This window comes from Chiloscyllium punctatum, chromosome 5 (genome assembly GCF_047496795.1).
Source record: "Chiloscyllium punctatum isolate Juve2018m chromosome 5, sChiPun1.3, whole genome shotgun sequence".
Classification (NCBI taxonomy): Eukaryota; Metazoa; Chordata; class Chondrichthyes; order Orectolobiformes; family Hemiscylliidae; genus Chiloscyllium; species Chiloscyllium punctatum.
This window is the reverse complement of record NC_092743.1, coordinates 9,579,542-9,599,244: the sequence shown is the minus strand read 5'-3', so window position 1 is coordinate 9,599,244 and position 19,703 is coordinate 9,579,542. Positions and strand designations below refer to the sequence as shown.

At 45.0% G+C, this 19,703-nt stretch overlaps 1 protein-coding gene across 2 annotated transcripts in view; it reads right to left on the bottom strand.

The window, feature by feature from the left end:
* Positions 1-2,828: 2,828 nt before the first annotated feature.
* laptm4b (lysosomal protein transmembrane 4 beta) overlaps positions 2,829-19,703 on the bottom strand; it is a 57,436-nt gene continuing 40,561 nt past the window's right edge. For both annotated transcript variants that reach the window (XM_072569744.1, XM_072569743.1), the window contains 2 exons: positions 17,750-17,842; positions 2,829-6,076 (listed from right to left, as the gene is read on the bottom strand). In XM_072569744.1, coding sequence (XP_072425845.1) covers positions 6,002-6,076; positions 17,750-17,842 — 168 coding nt within the window. In that variant the 3' untranslated portion in view covers positions 2,829-6,001. The remainder of the gene's footprint in view (positions 6,077-17,749; positions 17,843-19,703) is intronic.

The window sequence follows — 19,703 nt, the reverse complement described above, 5'->3', positions numbered from 1 at the left end:
CACCCTGGTTATATTCTCTTCCAACCTCTTCCATCAGGCAGAAGGTACGAAACCTTAAATAAGCATACCAACAGATTTAAGAACAGCTTCTTCCTCGCTGTTATTAGACTTTTGAATGGGCCTCTCAAATTTCAAATCTAATGTGGATCTTACTTCTTGCGTACCTTCTCTGCAGCTGTAGCATTGTACTCCTCGCTCCGTTCTATCACCCTGTGATCTTTGTATGGTATGATCTGCCTGTATTGCTCACAAAGCAAAACTTTTCACTGTACATAGGTACAAGTGACTACCATAACTCAAATCAGATCAAATAAAAGGAGCAATGGTGATTAGAAGCAATCCCAAGAGAAAGGATGTATTTGCAGTAGGATTGCTGTGCAGCGGAGGTTCACCAGATTGATTACAAGGATGGCAGGACAGTCCTATGGGAAGGGACTGAGGAGACAGGGTCTGCACTCACTAAAGTTCAGAAGAATATGAGGGGATTGCACTGAGATCTGCAAAGTTCTGGTAAGTACATGTAAAGTAGATTCAGAAAGGGTGTTCCCCCTGGGAGAAGGGGCCAAAAACCAGGGGGAAACAGTCTTTGAATTAAGCGTCAGCCATTTAGATAAGGGTGAATTTCCTCACGCAAAGGGGCTGGATCTCTCTCTCCCAAGGGGCTGTGGAGGATCAGCCATTCAGTATGTTCAAGACCAAGAGTGACAGAGTAAGAGGGTGGTGTGGAAGTTGTGTCTTTGAATCCTAGAGTCATACAGCACAGAAAAAGACCCTTTGGCCCATCACGTTTGGAGATGATCTAGAATGGCAGAAGGGCTCAAAGGGCTGAATGGTCTACTCCTGCTCCAGGAGTATATCCTGAAAGTGTATACATTGAAGCTAAATACAACAAAACAGTATCGTCAAAAGGAAGTTGCGAAAAGTGGAGGAGATGTACTGGAAGGCACCGTCAATGATGTGGGATGGGAAATTATGATCTTGGAAGAAGGAGGCCATCTGGGATTTTCTATGGTGGAATTCGTCATTCTGGGAACTGATGCAGCAGAGGCGGAGGAATTGGGAATACGGGATGGCATTTTTTATCACCACGTGGTCGATGATGCCCTCCAGCACATCTCCTCCCCTTCCCACACCTCCGTCCTTGAACCCCACCTCTCCCAACGCAACAAGGACAGAATCCCTCTGTCCTCAGTTTCCACCTCATCAACTTCCACATACATCGCAACATCCTCCGCTACATCCGCCACCTACAAACAGACCCCACCACTAGGAATATATTTCCCTCCCTAACCCTATCAGCATTCCGGAGAGACCATTCCCTCTGCGACTCCCTCATCAGATCCATGCACCCCCACCAACCCACAGCACACTCCCAATACCTTCCCCTGCCACCGCAGGAAGTGTAAAACCTGTGCCCACACTTCCCCCCTCACCTCTGACCAAGGTCCCAAAAGATTCTTCCACATCTGACTGAAATTTACCTGTATCTTCACAAATGTCATCTACGGTATTCATTGTACCCGATATGGTCTCCTCTACCTTGGGGAGACAGGACGCCAGCTTGCAGATTGTTTCAGAGACCATCTCTGCGACACCTGCACCAACAAACCCAAAACCACCTTGTGGCTGAACACTTCAACTCCCCCTCCCACTCCGTCAAAGTGGGAGGTGCAGGTGCTGGGGCCTCCTCCAGCGCCAAACCCTACGACCCGACACTTGGAGGAAGAACACCTTCCGCCTTGGGATCCTGCCACCACATGGGATTATTGTGGATTTCATCAGTATCCCCTTTCTCCCTCCCCCCACCTTACACTATTCCAAGCCTCCAACTCGGCACTGCCCTCTTGATCTCTCCATTGTCTTTCCCATCTATCCGCTCTATCATCCCCTCTGACCTATCACCTTCTCCCCAGCCTTCATCTACCTATTGCATTCCCAGCTACCTTCCACCCAGCCCCATCCTCCTCGCATTTATCTCTCAGCCCCCCGGCCTACAAGCCTCATTCCTGATGAAGGGTTTATGCCCGAAACATTGATTCTCTGGCTCCTTGAATGTTGCCTGGCCTGCTGTGCTTTTCCAGTACCACACTCTCGACTCATGTACTATTGGGCCAGGAATATCATACAATTTGCAACGATTGTGTATAAAGCAGGCATGCTTCTGGTTTTGAACCACAATTGTCAGCCTTGTTTGGAGGAGCAACAGAAATCGCAGGGCTCCAGGGCTACTCCTGAACCAGGCCCTAGGTCTGTTCCTGTCCAGGATTCAGGGCTGCTCCTGAACCAGGCCTCAGGGTTGCTCCTGTACGTCATGTCAGCGCTCCTCCTGACCAGGCCTCAGGGCTGCTCCTGAAGCAGGCCCCAGAGTTGGTCCTGAACCAGGCCAGGGTTACTCCTGAACCAGGCCTCAGGGCTGCTCCTGACCAGGTCCCAGTGCTCCTCCTGAACAGGCCTCAAGGCTGCTCCTGGACCGGGTCTCAGTGGTCCTCCTGAACACGCCGCAGGACTGCTTTTATACCAGGCCCCAAGGCAGCTCCTGGACTGGATCTCAGGGTTGCTCCAGAACCAAGCCCCAGGCTGGCTCTGACCCAAGCTCAGAGGGCTACTGTTGTACCTCAGGCCACAGTTCTTGGACTATGGTGTCCCATACTGACCCAGGCCCTGCTTCTTTGCATTAATGAAGGTGAACCACTGCTGCATATCATAATCCGGAAACAATTACATCTCCTTCAATACATTGAGGGTACAATGTGCAAATTATTCCCATAACATCTCTGATGACCAAAGTAATAGTTAACCACAAAATCAAATTCAAAGCATACACAGACTCAGTTTGCACAGGATTTATTGAACCAGGAGTATTTACAAGAAAATCTGTATTCAAACAGACAAATCTTTAAGTAAAAGTGCTGTGATTTCAATACTTAACAATTTGGTGCTTAACGTGCTAATAGTTGATTTAGTTTTCTGTTTTATTTAACATACATAAAAGATTTTTTTGAAATGCTGACAGTTCTGACCAACTCATACATTATTTTCGATCCCAGGACTAAATAGTTTTGGCCATGCTTTAATTCTATCTATTTGAATGTTTGATATGTGAACACACCAGGGAGAAACTCAGTAGTGACGGGTAACATGCAAAAAGATCCTGCAGTAAAATTTGTAATCCAACAGGGTACAAATAAATATGCTCAATTAAGTATAACATCTTCCTGTCAAAGAGCAAAAAGTCATGGAACTTTTTTGATAGGGTACTTCAGAAGGGTTGGTTAGCAGAGGATATAGGTTTGAGCGAATTGGTGAAGGAGATGTAGAGGATTCTTTTCTTACACAGTGAGCTGATATGATTCAGAATGCACCACTTAATGAGAAGCAAACTCAATGCATGTATCCCTTGCCTATACGAGAGACATCTTTAAGGAACTGTAGTGATCTTGACGACAAGATCCTTGATTGGGGTAGTTAACCTGGGCCATTCAGGAAAACCCTGGCTGATCAAAATAGCCAGGAGATACCAGGGCGGGCTGTCTAGAGGTGGCCGGAAGGTGCTAAGGGCGGTTAGGGAAGCTGTAAGGTGGGTAGGCCGTCCTGATCGCTGTTGTCCTGGGGAGGTTGGGGAAGCAGATCAGGCTGTCCTATAGGTGTCTAAAAGGTGTGTCAGGGCAGATTGGGAGCTTGAAGGGGCATGCAGTGGACCGAGAGCTGGAAGGGATGTAGGGGCAGGCTGCCTTTAGAGTGACTGGGAGGTGGGAGGGACGGGTGGCTTGTTGGGTTTTTTGGGGGCTCTGTCTTTTATGTACTGTTTTTTCTGTAATCGGACATTTCTGTAATATGTACATGTCATTGTTACTGTTTTGTGACTGAAGGTGGGATTTGAGGTTTGTCCTCGTTTCCCTGTAAACTGGTTGAACAGTAGGGTTTGGGGCCTGGTTTTGCTGCTCCTCTCCCTTGTAAAATTACTGTTTCTTTGTATACAGCTGTTAATGTTAACTGTTTTTAGTAAACTGTGTATTGTTTAATAAAAAAAACCAGGAGATACCAGGGCGGGCTGTCCTAGAGGTGGACGGAAGATGTGAAGGGCGGTTAGGGAAGTCAGAAGGTGGGTAGGCCGCTGTCCTGACCGCTGTCGTCCTGGGGCGGTTGGGGAAGCAGGTCTGGCTGTCCTAGAGGTGGCTGGAAGGTGTGTCAGGGTTGGACCGAGAGCTGGAAGGGGCGTAGGAGCAGGTTACCTTTGGAGTGGCCAGCAGGTGGGAGGGACAGGTGGCTTGCTGGGCTGCTGGGGGTCTGTATTATATGCACTGTGTTTTTATGTAATTGGACTGTCTTATATGTACTTACTGTTTTGTAATGATGAAAAGTGGGATTTGAGGTTTATCCTCATCTCCCTGTAAACTGGTTGAATGTTGGGGTTTGGGGCCTGGCTTTGTTGCCCCTCTCCCTTGTAAAATTGCTGTTTCTCTCTATACAGCTGTTAATGTTAATTATTTTGTAAACTGTGTATTGTTTAATAAAAACCAGGAGATAGCACTACCGATGTTAGAAAAAAAAACAGGGGATTTAGAATCTCCTCAGTTCAGGGACTGACTCTGGGTTGGCTGGCCACAGCCAGTGTACTGTGAATGCGTAAATAAAGGGTGACTTGGGGATGGGATAACAGCCGTGGTGCAGTTATTTCAGGAACAGAAACAGAAATCACTGGAAAAGCTCAGTAGGTCGGGCAGCATGGAGAGAAATGAGAGTTAACGTTTCGGGTCCGGTAACCTTTCCTCAGAACCCTTCCTCATCTTTAAGGGCAGCACAGAGTCAACATTGTGACTCTGTCAGTGAGTCTGCTGTGGTTTTGGAAGCTACACAAATAGAAATTAGCTGGTTGCTCTAATATCTGGTTTATAGATTATAATATGTCTTACTGTTTTAAATAAATGAATCTACAGAGTTAATCGATCCCTGATGAGCAACTGATAATAGTCTAGATCAGAGTGGTGCTGGAAAAGCACGGCATGTCAGGCAGCAACCAAGGAGCAGGAAAATCGATGTTTCGGGCAAAAGCCCTTCATGATGAAGGATTTTTGCCCAAAACGTCGATTCTCCTGCTCCTCAGATGCTGCCTGACCTGCTGTGCTTTTCCAGCACCACTCTGATCTAGACTCTGATTTCCAGCATCCGCATCCTCACTTTTGCCGAGCAAATGATAATAGTTTAATTACCATAATAATAACTTTTTAAAAGGAAATTGGATAATTATTTGAAGAGAAAGAAATTTCCAAGGCTATTGGGGAAAAAACAGGGAGTGGGATAGCATCCGTTCAAAGAGTTAGAACTGAGTGGCCTTGATGCAAAGAAATGTTACCCTTGTCTGGTAATCATTAGAAGGTCAACAATTGTATCTTTTTGTAGAACAGTTACATTGCTGTAAAGGTCAAGTCTCCATAGTCTCAGAGGATCATAGGACTGGACTCTCATAGGAGAGAGATGACTAGTGGTGAGTTTAATCTGAGGGTCACCATCCCTCAGGCGAAGGACAAGGTTGAAAAGGAATGTATGTAAGCACAGCGTTTACTAACAAAATATAATCTATTTTAAACCACAACAATTAGAGAAAGTGCTCAGAGTTACCCACAGATAAACTTGGCTCTCTGTTAAACACTGAACGTGGTTTATTTCCTCAATCATACTTGTGTTTTTAACTCAGTACAATAATCTCTGAGATTTTAGTGACTGGGATTTATAACCAATGTTAAGTGGCAAGTTCTCATTTTAAACATTACAACGAATGAATAAAATGCAAAACAATGCTCTTGAATCTCACTCCTGACAGCTATACCCAAAATACCCAACAATATAAAACAAATCATGTTTCTAGAAAGTTTCACTCCCAGGATAATGCAAATGTTTTTCACAATGGAATACAAGTATGTTTGAAATAGTTGTTGGTCGGACAGTGTGCGTGTAAAGATTGTTTCAATCCTAGTGTGGGTGGTGGTTGTTCTTGTGGTCTTTAAGCTGACATATAAGGTGGGGGTGGACCTTTGGTAGGCATCGTTACAGCTTCATCACTGGGTGGCAAAAGGATCTAAAGGAGAGATAACAAGACGGTTTATGTCAAAAAAATAGTTCATGTGTTCCAACTTGCAGGTGCCTCACCACAACACCTTCCTAATTACAAAAACCGGAAAGTGCTGGAGAAACCCGACGCAGTGGAGAGAGAAAAACAGAGTTAACATTTCAAGTTCCAGAAGAGATTGTAGCTGGGAAAAGGTAGTATTGAATTTGTTGGCAGGGGATTGTGGGGCGGAGAGATGGGAAGGAGTGAGTGGATAGGTGGTGACAGAGCCCAGAAACAGAGAGAAAGGCAGACAAGGGAATGTTTGATAGTAAGCCAGGGAGGAAGAAAACTGTGAATAGGGACAATGAAGAGGTGAGGATGGGTTGGCCACGCTGAAAGCAGCGCATGTGATGACAGGGCCTGGGGTGTGGGCATGGGTAAAGGACATGGAAGAAAGTGTTCAGTCTTCAAAATTAGTAATCTCGATATTGAGTCCTGAAGGCTTGAGGATCCCCAAGCAGAAAATGAGATGCTGTTCTTCCAACTTGCGCTGAACCTCTGAGTAGGCCCGATACAGAAATGTTGGCTGAGGAACTCAGCGGTGATTTATCCTAATTACTCTAACTGCAAGACGAAGGATAAGCTGACAGTTTTATAGCACCTTTCACAACCCCAAGACACTGCCAAGCTCCTTCCAACCTTTCAGTGCTTCCTGAAATTTATTGTAATGCAGGAAAGGGGGTGGCCATTGTGCTCCTACAAACAGCAATGTGAAAACTCAGCTAGCCAATCCCTGCACAGCTACTTTCAAACCCTTGACCCTTCCCACCAAGAAGGACAAAGGCAGCAGATCTGTGCAATCAACACTAAAATCAAGAAAGCACACCAACGCCTCTACTTCCTCAGGAGGCTAAGAACATTCGGCATGTCTACAATCACCCTTATCAATTTTTATAGATGCACCACAGAAAACCTCCTATCAGGATGCATTTCAGCTCTGCCCAAGACCACAAGAAATTACAGAGAGTAATTTCTGTAGCCCAGTCCATCACAAAAAACAGCCTTTCTTCCATTGACTTTGTCAACATGTTCCACTGCCTCAGGAAGCAGCCAATATAATCAAAGACCCCTCCCACTTCCGTTAAACTCTCTTCCACCTTCTTCCATCAGGCAGAAGATGGAAGTTTGGAAACACGGACCAACAGATTTAAGAATATCTTCATCCCCACTGTTATCAGACTTATGAACAGACCTCTTATATAATAGAGTTGATCTCTCTCTGCACCTGCTCTATAACTGTAACAGTATATACTGCATTCTGTTGTATTACCCTGATGTACTTATGTAAGGTATGATTGGTCTGGATAGCACACAAAACAATACTTTTCACTATATCTCACTGCGACAGTAATAAATCAAATCATGTCAAATCAGAATATCCATAAGTTCCCCTCCAAGCCAGGCACACTGTTGGAACTACATCACTGTTTCTTCACTGTCAGCGAAACAATAACTCACAACCCCTTCTCTAACAGCACTGTGACTGTAACAGCAATGCGACAAGATCTGGACAACATCCAGGCATGGGCTGACAAGTAGCAAAAACATTCGCCAGGCAATGACCAATTCCAGGTCATCAGCAAAAAGAGGACAAGACGTGATAATCACCAGGAGGTGATTACATTACCCAAATGTGACCGAATGCATCCGGGGTCAATGTTGAGGCCTCCCACAGCAGCTCTCACCTGACCGTACCCCAGTGCTGCTGCCAACTCTGCTGGCTTTGTCCTGCTGGTGGGACAGGGATGGTGATGCTGGTGTCTGGGACATTGTCTGTAAGGTATGATTCCATGTGCATGACTAGGTCAGCCTTCTGTTTGATTGGTCAGTGAGATACTTGTGCTGGCATAGTGGAGAAGGGCATTCATGTTCCCGAGCTGCAACTTGATTCCAGACTTTACTGAATTCATCCGCCATGAGGAGAAGTTCGAAACCTGTGACCCCTAGAATGTTAACCTGGGTGACCAACTCAGTGAGAGGGCCCAGAAATGGCAAATGGAATTTAACAGAGAGAAGTTGCATTTTGGAAATTCAAATCAAGGAAGGTGTTTCAGGGTGAATGGTAGGGGCTCAAGGGAGTATGGTTGAGCAGAAGGACCTTGGAGTTCATGTGCACAGTTCTCTGAAAGTGGGGTCCCAGGTAGACAGAGCAATGAACAAGGCCTTTGGCACACTGGCCTTCATCAGTCAGGACACTGAATATTGAAGTTGGGAAGTTACGTTGCGGTTGTAGGAAATGCTGGATGTCTTGAAACGGTTAAAAGTGGATAAATCCCCAGGACCTAATCAGGTGTACCCGAGAACTCTGTGGGAATCTAGAGATATTTTTATCATTGATAGTCACAGGTGAGGTGCAGAAAAACTGGACGTTGGCAAACGTGGTGCCACTGTTTAAGAAGGGCGGCAAAGACAAGCCAGGGAACTGTAGACCGGTGAGCCTGACCTCAGTGGTGGGCAAGTTGTTGGAGGGAATCCTGAGGGACAGGTTGTATATGTATTTGGAAAGGCAAGGACTGATTCAGGATAGTCAACATGGCTTTGTGCATGGGAAATCATGTCTTACAAACTTGATTGAGGTTTTTGAAGAAGTAACAAAGAAGATTGATGAGGGCAGAGCAGTAGATGTGATCTATATGGACTTCAGTAAGGCATTCGACAAGGTCCCCAATGGGAGACTGATTAACAAGGTTAGATCTCATGGAATACAGGGAGAACTAGCCATTTGGATACAGAACTGGCTCAAAGGTGGTGGTGGTGGAGGGTTGTTTATCAGACTGGAGGCCTGTGACCAGAGGAGTGCCACAAGGATTGGTGCTGGGCCCTCTACTTTTTGTCATTTACATAAATGATTTGGATGCGAGCGTAAGAGGTACAGTTAATAAGTTTGTAGATGACACCAAAATTGGAGGTGTAGTGGACAGCGAAGAGGGTTACCTCAGATTACAACAGGAACTTGACCAGATGGGCCAATGGGCTGAGAAGTGGCAGATGGAGTTTAGATTATTTTTAGATTACATTACAGTGTGGAAACAGGCCCTTCGGCCCAACAAGTCCACACCGACCCGCCGAAGCGCAACCCACCCATACCCCTACATTTACCCCTTACCTAACACTACAGGCAATTTAGCATGGCCAATTCACCTGACCTGCACATCTTTGGACTGTGGGAAGAAACCGGAGCACCCGGAGAAAACCCACGCAGACACGGGGAGAACGTGCAAACTCCACACAGTCAGTCGCCTGAGGCGGGAATTGAACCCGGGTCTCTGGCGCTGTGAGGCAGCAGTGCTAACCACTGTGCCACCTTAATTCAGATAAATGCGACGTACTGCATTTTGGGAAAGCAAATCTTAGCAGGACTTATACACTTAATGGTGAGGTCCTAGGGAGTGTTGCTGAACAAAGAGACCTTGGAGTGCAGGTTCATAGCTCCTTGAAAATGGAGTCGCAGGTAGATAGGATAGTGAAGAAGGCGTTTGGTATGCTTTCACTTATTGGTCAAAGTATTGAGTACAGGAGTTGGGAGATCATGTTGCGGCTGTACAGGACATTGGTTAGGCCACTGTTGGAATATTGTGTGCAATTCTGGTCTTCCTATCGGAAAGATGTTGTGAAACTTGAAAGGGTTCGGAAAAGATTTACAAGGATGTTGTCAGGGTTGGAGGATCTGAGCTATAGGGAGAGGCTGAACAGGTTGGGGCTGTTTTCCCTGGAGCATCAGAGGCTGAGGGGTGACCTTATAGAGGTTTACAAAATTATGAGGGGCATGGATAGGATAAACAGACAAAGTCTTTTCCCTGGGGTCAGGGAGTCCAGAACTAGAGGGCATAGGTTTAGGGTGAGAGGGGAAAGATATAAAAGAGACCTAAAGGGCAACTTCTTCACACAGAGGGTGGTACGTGTTTGGAATGAGCTGCCAAAGGATGTGGTGGAGGCTGGTACAATTGCAACATTTAAGAGGCATTTGGATGGGTATATGAATAGGAAGGGTTTGGAGGGATATGGGCCGGGTGCTGGCAGGTGGGAATAGATTGGGTTGGGATATCCGGTTTGCATGGACGGGTTGGACCAAAGAGTCTGTTTCCATGCTGTACATCTCTATGACTCTATGACTCTATGACATTGGTGAGTCTGCACTTGGAGTATTGTGTTCAATTTTGGTTACCTTCTTGTAGGAAGGATGTTATTAAACTGGAAAGAGTGTAGAAGAAACTTACAAGGATGTTGCCAGGACTCAATGGTCTGAGATATAGGGAGAGGTTGGACAAGCTAGAACTTTTTTCTTTAGAAGGTAGGAGACTGAGATCTTATTGAAGTGTATTAGGTCATGAGAGGCATGGATAGGGTGAATGTACTCAGTCTTTTCCCAGGGTTAGGGAATCGAGGACTAAAGGGCATCAGTTTAAGGTTAGAGGGAAAAGAATAAAAGGGAACATGAGAGACGACTTTTTTATGCATATGGAATGAGGTGCCAGCGGAAATGGTTGAGGCTGGTACATTAATAAGATTTAAAAGGCATTTGGACAAATACATGGATAGGAAAGGTTTAGAAAGGTTTCGCCAAGTGCAGCGAAATGGATTAGTGTGGATGGACATTTTGGTCAGCATGGACCAGATTGGGCCAAAGGGCCTGACTCCGTGCTGTAGGACTCCAAGACTGTAAGTGAAAACCCACCAATTTGAAAGATTTAGCCACCGAGCCCTTCTTTCATGAGTGTGTTTTATATTAAAGAATGAAACACCAAGCAGATCTTTCTTGAAATTGTGGGATGTAGAAAGTATACTCCAAAGGCAATATCGCCCTTTCTACTTTTGCTGTTCCTATCTTGCTGTTGGTTGACTGTCTCTCATGGTTCGATATATACAGTGGCACTATTTATTCTGGCAATGTTCTCAGGGTACAAATGAGAAGGTACTCTTGGAGCTAAAGGCTGGAAACTGAACCCATTTGTCTTTCACACCTCAATCCAAACCACGAGCTGCAATCAATATCCTCCCTTGCTACCGCAGTTAACCTGCCTGCTCGAGTACTCAAGCCCCAACATTAATACAGGCAGCCTGGCTCCGAGCTGGACAAAGACTGTCTGACGTGTGTTTGAAGCATTAATCCACATGCCGTGAGTGAGACACAAGATGCATTGAGAGAAGATCGTTTCAAGATCTTTACACATTCAGCAAGAAGAGGGCATGGTCGCCTGTTATTAATAAACTGTGATGACTGTGGAAGTTTGCAAGAATCGCAGAATAGTTACAGAACAGCAAAAGGCCATTCTGCCCATCGGTCCCTGCACTAGTCCTACCCCCTGACAGCATAGTCTCAGCGAAAGGGAAACGTTGAGGCCGCACAGCCTATTGGATACCTGTCACATTGCATATTGTGCTTCTGTCTCCTCACACCAAATAGTCTCACTGACCAATCAAAAGAGTTCAGACAGAGAAAGACTGCACACGGCTTTTTATCATTCATTCACGGGATGACAGTGTCACTAACTAGGGCAACATTTATTGTCCATCCTTAATTACCCAGAGGGCAGTTAAGAAGCAACCACATTGCCATGGGTCTGGAGTCACATGTAGACCAGATGGGGTAAGGATGGCAGTTTCCTTCCCTAAAGGACGTTAGTAAACCAGACGGGTTTTTCCCAACAATTGGCAATTCATGATCATCATTAGAATCTTAATTCCAGTTTTTTATTGAATTCAAAATCCACCATCTGCCATAGTGGGATTCAAGCCCAATCTCTGGAATATTACCTGGATCTCTGAATTAATAGCCCAGCAATAATACCAGGAGGCCATTACCACCCCCCTGTTCTTGTCCTTTATTCTTTGGTTATTTGTGGGCCTTGCCTTTGTTGCCCATCGGTATTCTCCCTTGAACTGAATGGCTTCTTCGGTCATTTCAGAGGACAGTTAAGAGTAAACCACATCTCTGTGGGTCTGGAGTCACGAGTAGACTAGCCCAGGTAAGGATGACAGATTGCCCTCCCTGAAGGGCATGAGTGGACCAGATGGGTTTTTTTACAACAGTCGATGATAATTCCATTGTCACCACTGAAAGGCTGAATGGCCTACTCCTGCTCCTATATCTATCATTCGGTTACTGAGACCAACTTTCATTTTCAGGTTTCTCTTTCATTAATTGAATTTAAAATCCACAAGTGTCTTGGGGTAGAGAGGTGGTCGGAGTGGGGTGGGGGATGAATTTGAGTCCTTGTTGCCAGGGCTTTAGTTGGTAGCATGGTGGCTCAGTGGTTAGCACTGGTGCCAGGGTCCCAGGTTCAATTCCAGCCTTGGGCATCTGTCTGTGTGGAGTTTGCATGTTCTCCCTGTGTCTGCGTGGGTTTCCTCCCACATTCCAAAGATGTGCAGGTGAAGTGTGTTAGTCAGAGGGGGGTGGGTTACTCATTGGAGAGTTGGTGTTGGGCTGAAGGGCCTGTTTCCACACTGTAGGGAATCTAATCTAATTTCAGGCCATGGGATGTTACTCCACCACTATCTTTAACTTCATCATCAAGATAAGGCTCTGGTAAGTTGCAATTATATTGTTAGGTCAGTTCTCTCTTCATATACAATGACATTCAGGCATGTAATGGAACTGCTGTGTATTATTCAGAGCGACTGCCTTATAAGTAAATTGATGAAACTGAGAGAAACTGTGTCCATATCAGGGGCTAACTTGTGTTTATAATATTCACATTAGTTGCCAACCAAAATTAATTATTAACAAAATAAACAATGGCACTAAATGCTCAGTACATTATATCTGTTTCAGTCAACTAATTAAAGATTAAAAACTAATTAAATGAAGAATTCGATCTCCTTTGCTCTCTTGCAAAGACATCTTTCCCCAGCCCAGTCGCTCTCCTCATCCCTGTCCCCAGCTCTGCCAAACCCCCTTTAAAACTTTCTAAAACTCCACATCCCTTGGTGGCACAGTGGTTTGCACAGTGGCACGTTGGTTAACACTGCTGCCTCACAGCGCCAGGGTCCCAGGTTCAATTCCAGCCTTGGACGACTGTCTGGATGGAGTTTGCACATTCTCCTCGTGTCTGCATGGGTTTCCTCCCATAGTCCAAAGATGTGCAGGTCAGGCGAATTGGCCATGTTAAATTGCCCATAGTGTTGGATGCATTAGTCAGGGAGAAATGAGTCTTCGGAGGGCTGGTTGGGCCGAAGGGCCTGTTTCCACACTGTAGGAAATCTAATCTAACCTAAAACCCTGTCTCCATTTCGGATCATTCATCTACACCAATAACTGAATGCAATGTTGTCCTGCTCAATAGTCATTCCTCAATCGACACTGCAAACAAACAGAATAGCGGATAATTGTCATGTCCCTTTATATGGGAGGTCGTTGTGTGGAAATTGTTTGCTGTTTTTCCCACATCACAACCGTGACCGCATTGCAAAAGTATTAGAATTGCTGCAAAGTTCTTTGCAAACTTCAGTGGAAATGCAGGGTGCCACATAAATGCAAGTTTCGCTTTGCTTTCTTTCAAATTAACCCTCTGCATCTTGGTATCACTTAACCACAATGAAAGCATACTCTGACAGCCAGCACTGACCACATCCACTGACCTGTTTCAATGTATCTGATGAAGTAGCAGTTTGAAGTCCTTATGAATTTATGATTTAGAGATGCTGGTGTTGGACTGGGGTGTACAAAGTTAAAAATGACACAACATCAGGTTATAATCCAACAGGTTTATTCAGAAGCACTAGCTTTCGGAGCTCTGCTCCTTCATCAGGTGATTATACACCACAACTATCTGATAAAGAACAGGCACTCCGAAAGCTAGTACTTCCAATTAAACCTGTTGGACTATAACCTGGCGTTGTGTGAGTTTTAACCTTATGAATGTATACCTTTAAATTTTGGTTTCTGGGAAAGTTATTTAAACGATGAGTAGTGGCAATGGCTGGCAGTAAAACACAAGGTGGAGTAGGGGTTATATTGTGAGAGGCTTTGATTTTTCTTTTGTGCACACACACTGATCCAGCTCCCTCAGAGCCAGCTCTCAGAGTGACAGAACCTCTAACACTCCTTTTTTTAAACCCCCCCCCCCCACACTACCGCCTAACTGCGGTAGTGCTTATTTTTTTTCCCCAGCACCCACGTTGTGTGTTTGCAGGTGTGACAGGCTTTGATGCTGCTCATTCCCTTATCAGAGCTGCTCTGAGGGACATAGAATCAGATGGGAGGTTCCAGCACCCCTTAGATGGGCAGAAGGTAGTTAAAATTGGAAGATGAGTAAGTGATGCTAGCAGCTGATTCCAGGAATAATTAATAATAAATAATTCTGTACTCACCTTGTTACATTCTGACCAGCTGAACAGATTCAAAAGATATGATCTTTTCTAAAAACATTTCCATCTTACCATTTTTATGATACAATAAAGTGGCCTTTTTAACCTGTCCAAAGATGTTTCCTTTCTCTCTTTATTCAAGACGGCTTTGCCAAAAGTGGGTCAACCATCTTCTATTTTCCTTTATCGTTCACAGAATGCGGGGTCGCTGGCTGGTCCATCATTTATTGCCCGTCCCTAGTTGCCCCTTGAGAGGGTGGGGGTGAGCTGCCTTCTTGAACCACTGCAGTCCACATCCTGTAGGTGGATACAGAGTGTTCTTGGACCCTAACATCTCTAGGTCAATCTTATCCTCGAGTGAGGCTGTCTAACCCTCTTCACAACCCCTACACTCTAACACCAACATACCATTCCCAAATTTCAGGGAGAAGGTGCAACAATGGTATTCTCTTTCGACTAACAATCCAGAGGCACAGGGACCCGGGATCGATTCCGCCTTCATGTGACTGTCTGTGTGGAGTTTGCACATTCTCCCCGTGTCTGCATGGGTTTCCTCCCATAGTCCAAATTTGTGCAGTGGACTTGATGGGCCGAATGGCCTTACTTCCGCTCCTATGTCTTATGGTCTTAGGTAGATTGCCCATGGGAAATTTCCCATAGTGTCCAGGGACGTGCAGGCTAGGTGGGTTAGCAATTGGGAAATGCAGGTTTCAGGGATTGGGTGGGGGAGCTGAGTCTGGGTAGAATGCTCTTTGGAGAGTCAGTGTGGATTGATGGGCCAAATGGTCTGCTTCCATTCTGTAGGGATCCTATGATCTGGAGACACAGGTTCAAATCCCACCCTGACAGCCAGCAGAAATTAAATTCAGTTAATCAATCTCAAATAAAACGTTTCTCACAGTAATGATGACTCTGAAAGTATAATCGATTGTTATAAAAACCCTTGGAACGTACTAATGTTCTTCAGAGAAGGACATGCACCCTCATCTGGTGGGGAGGGGTACTGCACACAGTAAGGAGACACTGGGTCAAAGTTTGGAATGTTTACAGAGGGTGGAATTTGTGAGGCAGACGTGGAGTGGATTTGAATAATCAATTCCAGAGTTACCGAAGGAACGGATAAGGGATTCAGGAGCTGGGGAGCTGAGGCAGAGGCAAACTATGAGGATGTTATAGAGATGGAAATAGCCGTTTCAGTTACAGGACAAAGATGTGGCCAGATATTTGCTCTGGGATAAATAGAAGACTAAGGTTGTGAATAGAACACTTTAAGTTTCATACTCTTGTCAGGGAGACAAAGAGAGGAGACGGGTAGGGAATAAAGATAGGTATTGGTGGGAAGGGGCAATGACAGTCGCAGTAAACATGGCTTGACAACATTGGGCAGAATGGTGGAACTGAAAAGCATTCTCATTCGTACTGTTGGAAAGGAGAGATGGCAGGAGTGACTCATCTCTGAGGTGCATTCCATAAGAAGGGGGTGGGATGACAGGGTTGGAGTTGGGAAAGGACATGTATGACACAGAAAACCTGGAAGGTAAGGTCTTACCAACATCCTACACTGTCTGGTTGGTGAGCCACTGGTGCTGGTTTGGGGAAGGGGTGGTGCATGTCTATGGTTGTGAGGGTGATGGAGGAATGGGGAGATTTTCAGACTAACTTGCTGGACTGGAGGACAAACTCCCTCTTCCTTGTGACCCTCAAGCAGTGCTGTAAAGACGTTTACGAATTGAATTTGGCCCGTCTTGTCTCCTGACGACGTAGGTTAAAATGGAATCCTTGTCAAATTGGGACATACCCCCTAATTATAATATTTGAAATGAATGAACCTTTTCCTAATATCAGATTGGTTGTCCACACCCTGCTCCACCAGTCGTAAACCTAAAAGTGGAAGCCTTTGAGGTGGAAAGGGTTCAGGTGCCAAATTTCTATCCTCCCTTTCGAACAAAATTGCTGCTTTTTTTGAATGATTAAATTTAATTATGAGCTGTCACTGAAATAAGAGAAGGACAATAATCAAACTGTCTCACATTATAGGTCAGTTTGTCTGAAAGCACTCACAATGAGGGTATCCAGTGTTATTATGTGTGGGAACTGTCTATGTAATAGGAGACTGGATACTGATCAATAATGGAGTAGGAAACTGTCCTGTCTCTTTTTGATGAACCATTGAGTATACTCAATCATTGAAGGCGGCAAAGCAGGTTAGTAACTGGTGAAATGGAATCCTGAGCTGTAGAAATGGGCACATCAAATATAAAATCAAGATTATTATGCTGAATCTTTATAAAGCAATGACTTGCTCTAAAGTTCAGTCATTGAATGGGCCCAGTATTTATTGCCCATCCCTAGTTGCCCCTTGAGAAGGTGGGGGTGAGCTGCCTTCTTGAACCGCTGCAGTCCATGTGCAGTAGGTAGACCCACAATGCCCTTAGAGAGGGAATTCCTGGATTTTGACCCAGCGACACTGAAGGAATGATGATATATTTCCAAGTCAGGATGGTGAGCGTCCTGGAGGGGAACTTGCAGGGGGTGGTGTTCCCATGTATCTTGACCTTCTAGATGGAAGTGGTTATGAGTTTGCAAGGTGCTGTCTGAGGAGTCTTGATGAATTTCTGCAGTGCATCTTGTAGATGGTACACACTGCTGCTACTGAGCGATGGTGGTCAATGGAATGGATATTTGTAGATGTGGTGCCGATAAAGTGGGCTGCTTTACCCTGGATGGTGTTGAGCTTCTTGAGTGTTGTTGGAGCTGCATCCATCCAGGTAAGTGGGAAGTATTCCATCACACTTCAGACTTGTGCCTTGTAGATGGTAGGCATGTTTTGGGGAGTCAGGTGGTGAGACACTTGCTACAGAATTCCTAGCCTCTGACCTGGTCTTGTAGCCACTGTATTTATATAGTTAGTGGCTGCCTGGATGTGCCTCCAAGTGTTTATGCTGCTCGCTTTTTGAGGATTCTGTCTGCTCTCTTCAAAAAGGCAGCAGCAGGCTCCAAGATGGCTGCCTTCCGCCTTTACCTCTAATGCTAAGCAAGTAGCTCCTGGTGACACTTGGCACCACTGATTTGGTTCCTGGGTACTCACAGTTCAAAATGCCACCACCGGAGGAGCAAGTCAGGATTTGGAATCTATTCATCCATCCCGTCCCTTCAAAATACAGCCTGAGGAATGGTGTAGCATCCATTCAACAATTAGATAGCGAAAAGGACTTCACCCGATGTGATTTCCTGCACCTTCAGGTCAACAGGAGGGTGGTGTTGAACAAATCTTTTCCCAGAGGAGAGGATAAAGTGAAAAGAAATGAAAACATTGAAATTTACACTTACCGCAGTGTCATTGGTGACGTAGACTAAAACATCTGCCGAGCGTCTGCCATTGATGTATCTGTAGCAGTTCCAGACACAGCCAATTAGGTAGGCCTGGAAAATACAAGAGATTGATGTCTTAGTTCAAATTTCTAAACCGACAGAGTGTCCATATCTGCTCAGCTTTGATCCAGTGGAGTACAAGATAACACAGAGGAAGCGATCAAAGTGCTTCCAACATTTTATGCTTTGTCAAGCTGTGACATTTGTTAATGTGGATGAGAAGGTGGTTGTTGTACACCTCAGGAATTCCTGTCAGGCCCACAGACTTTATGGTTTTCCTGGCAGCATGTCCTGGTGATGGAGGGAGAAGACCACACTAGATCTCTGCAAATGGAGGATGTTCCGATTGGTGTTAGGACAGGGAATTCCCAACTGGTATATTGGATGGTCCACATCCTGGGGCCTACCTGTCTTCCCTCAGTCACTGTCCCAAACCATGGAAGCCATTTCCTTTCTCAGAGATTGTCCAAGCTCCCCTACCTCCACCTTTCCCCTCCCCAAGCTTCTGTTTCTTTCCTTGTCCCGTTACCACTCCCTTCCACTAGTGACCCTATTTCCATTTCATTTCTCTTGGCTTACACCCTATCACAGACTATCCCAGTAAATAAGGAGCAGGGAATGAGGGCAAGTGAGGCATCAGTGTTTGAGCCCCAGATAGTTACAATCTTAATGAGGGAATCAAGTTCAACATTTCCAAGTTTGCTGACAACACAAAACTCTAAAATGGATGATAAAGACCATTTTTCTGCATTTTTGATTATGGACTGAAAATGAAAAAGAACTGTTTTTAAAATCAAAGAGCTTGGAAGGATTGCTGTGCTTTTTAAAAGCACCTGATACTCATTGTAAGGGCTGTTTATATAGCTTCTTGTTCAAGCAGCTGAGAGTTGAGGGGACGTTTAGTTACAGATGAGCTGGATCCAGGGGGCTGTGTATGAATGGAAATTCAGCCAGCAACATATAGCTGATTGGTTGCAGAATGTGACCCGTTGTCAATAATAAAACATTTCTGCCTGCCAACAACCATGTGATTGGCTCCTGGGGAACTGAACAGCCTGGGGGTGTGAATGAGATAGCCAGAAAGTTTTGGACATCCAGGAAGGAAGGTGCTGTCGTTGTCTCTGTGGTTTAAAAAAAAACCCTAAAGCCTGAAGTTAGCCAATCTATTTTCCCTTACCATTTACTGTAAGATGAGACTTTTCGCAATAAGTAAGAGGCATTATAAATTTGTGATCCAGTCACTGTGTGCCTTCTGAAAGAAAGTGAAGAACATTGGGAGAAGAGAAATTGGTGACAGCATAGCCTGACAGCCAAAAAGATCATCTCAACTAATTCTGTGGACAGGGTCTATAAAACAGCCTTCCTAGTCTTTCCCTTCATTCATAATACCAATGCTTTTTTGAAGTGTATCCATGTTTGTCTGCATGTCACAGAGGAATAGAGATGTTCAGCACAGAAACAGACCTTCATTCCAACACATCCATGCTGACCAGATACCTTAAATTCATCTAGTCCCATTTGCCAGCATTTGGTCTATATCCATCTAAACCTTTCCTATTCATAAACCCATCCAGATCACTCTTAAACGCTGTTATTGTACCAGCCTCCACCACTTCCAATGGCAGCTCATTCCAGACATGCACCATCCTCTGTGTGAAAAAGTCGCCCCATAGGACCCTTTTAAATCTCTCCCCTCTCACCTTAAACCTATAGCATTACTGCTGTACCTAGGGAGGATATTCCTGGGAATACATCCAGTGAAGTTATTTAGGTGGAACTGAGAAATAAGAAAGGGATGATCACCTTATTGGGATTGTATTATAGACCCCTTAATAGTCAGAGGGAAATTGAAAAACAAATTTGTAAGGAGATCTCAGCTATCTGTAAGAATAATAAGGTGGTAATGGTAGGG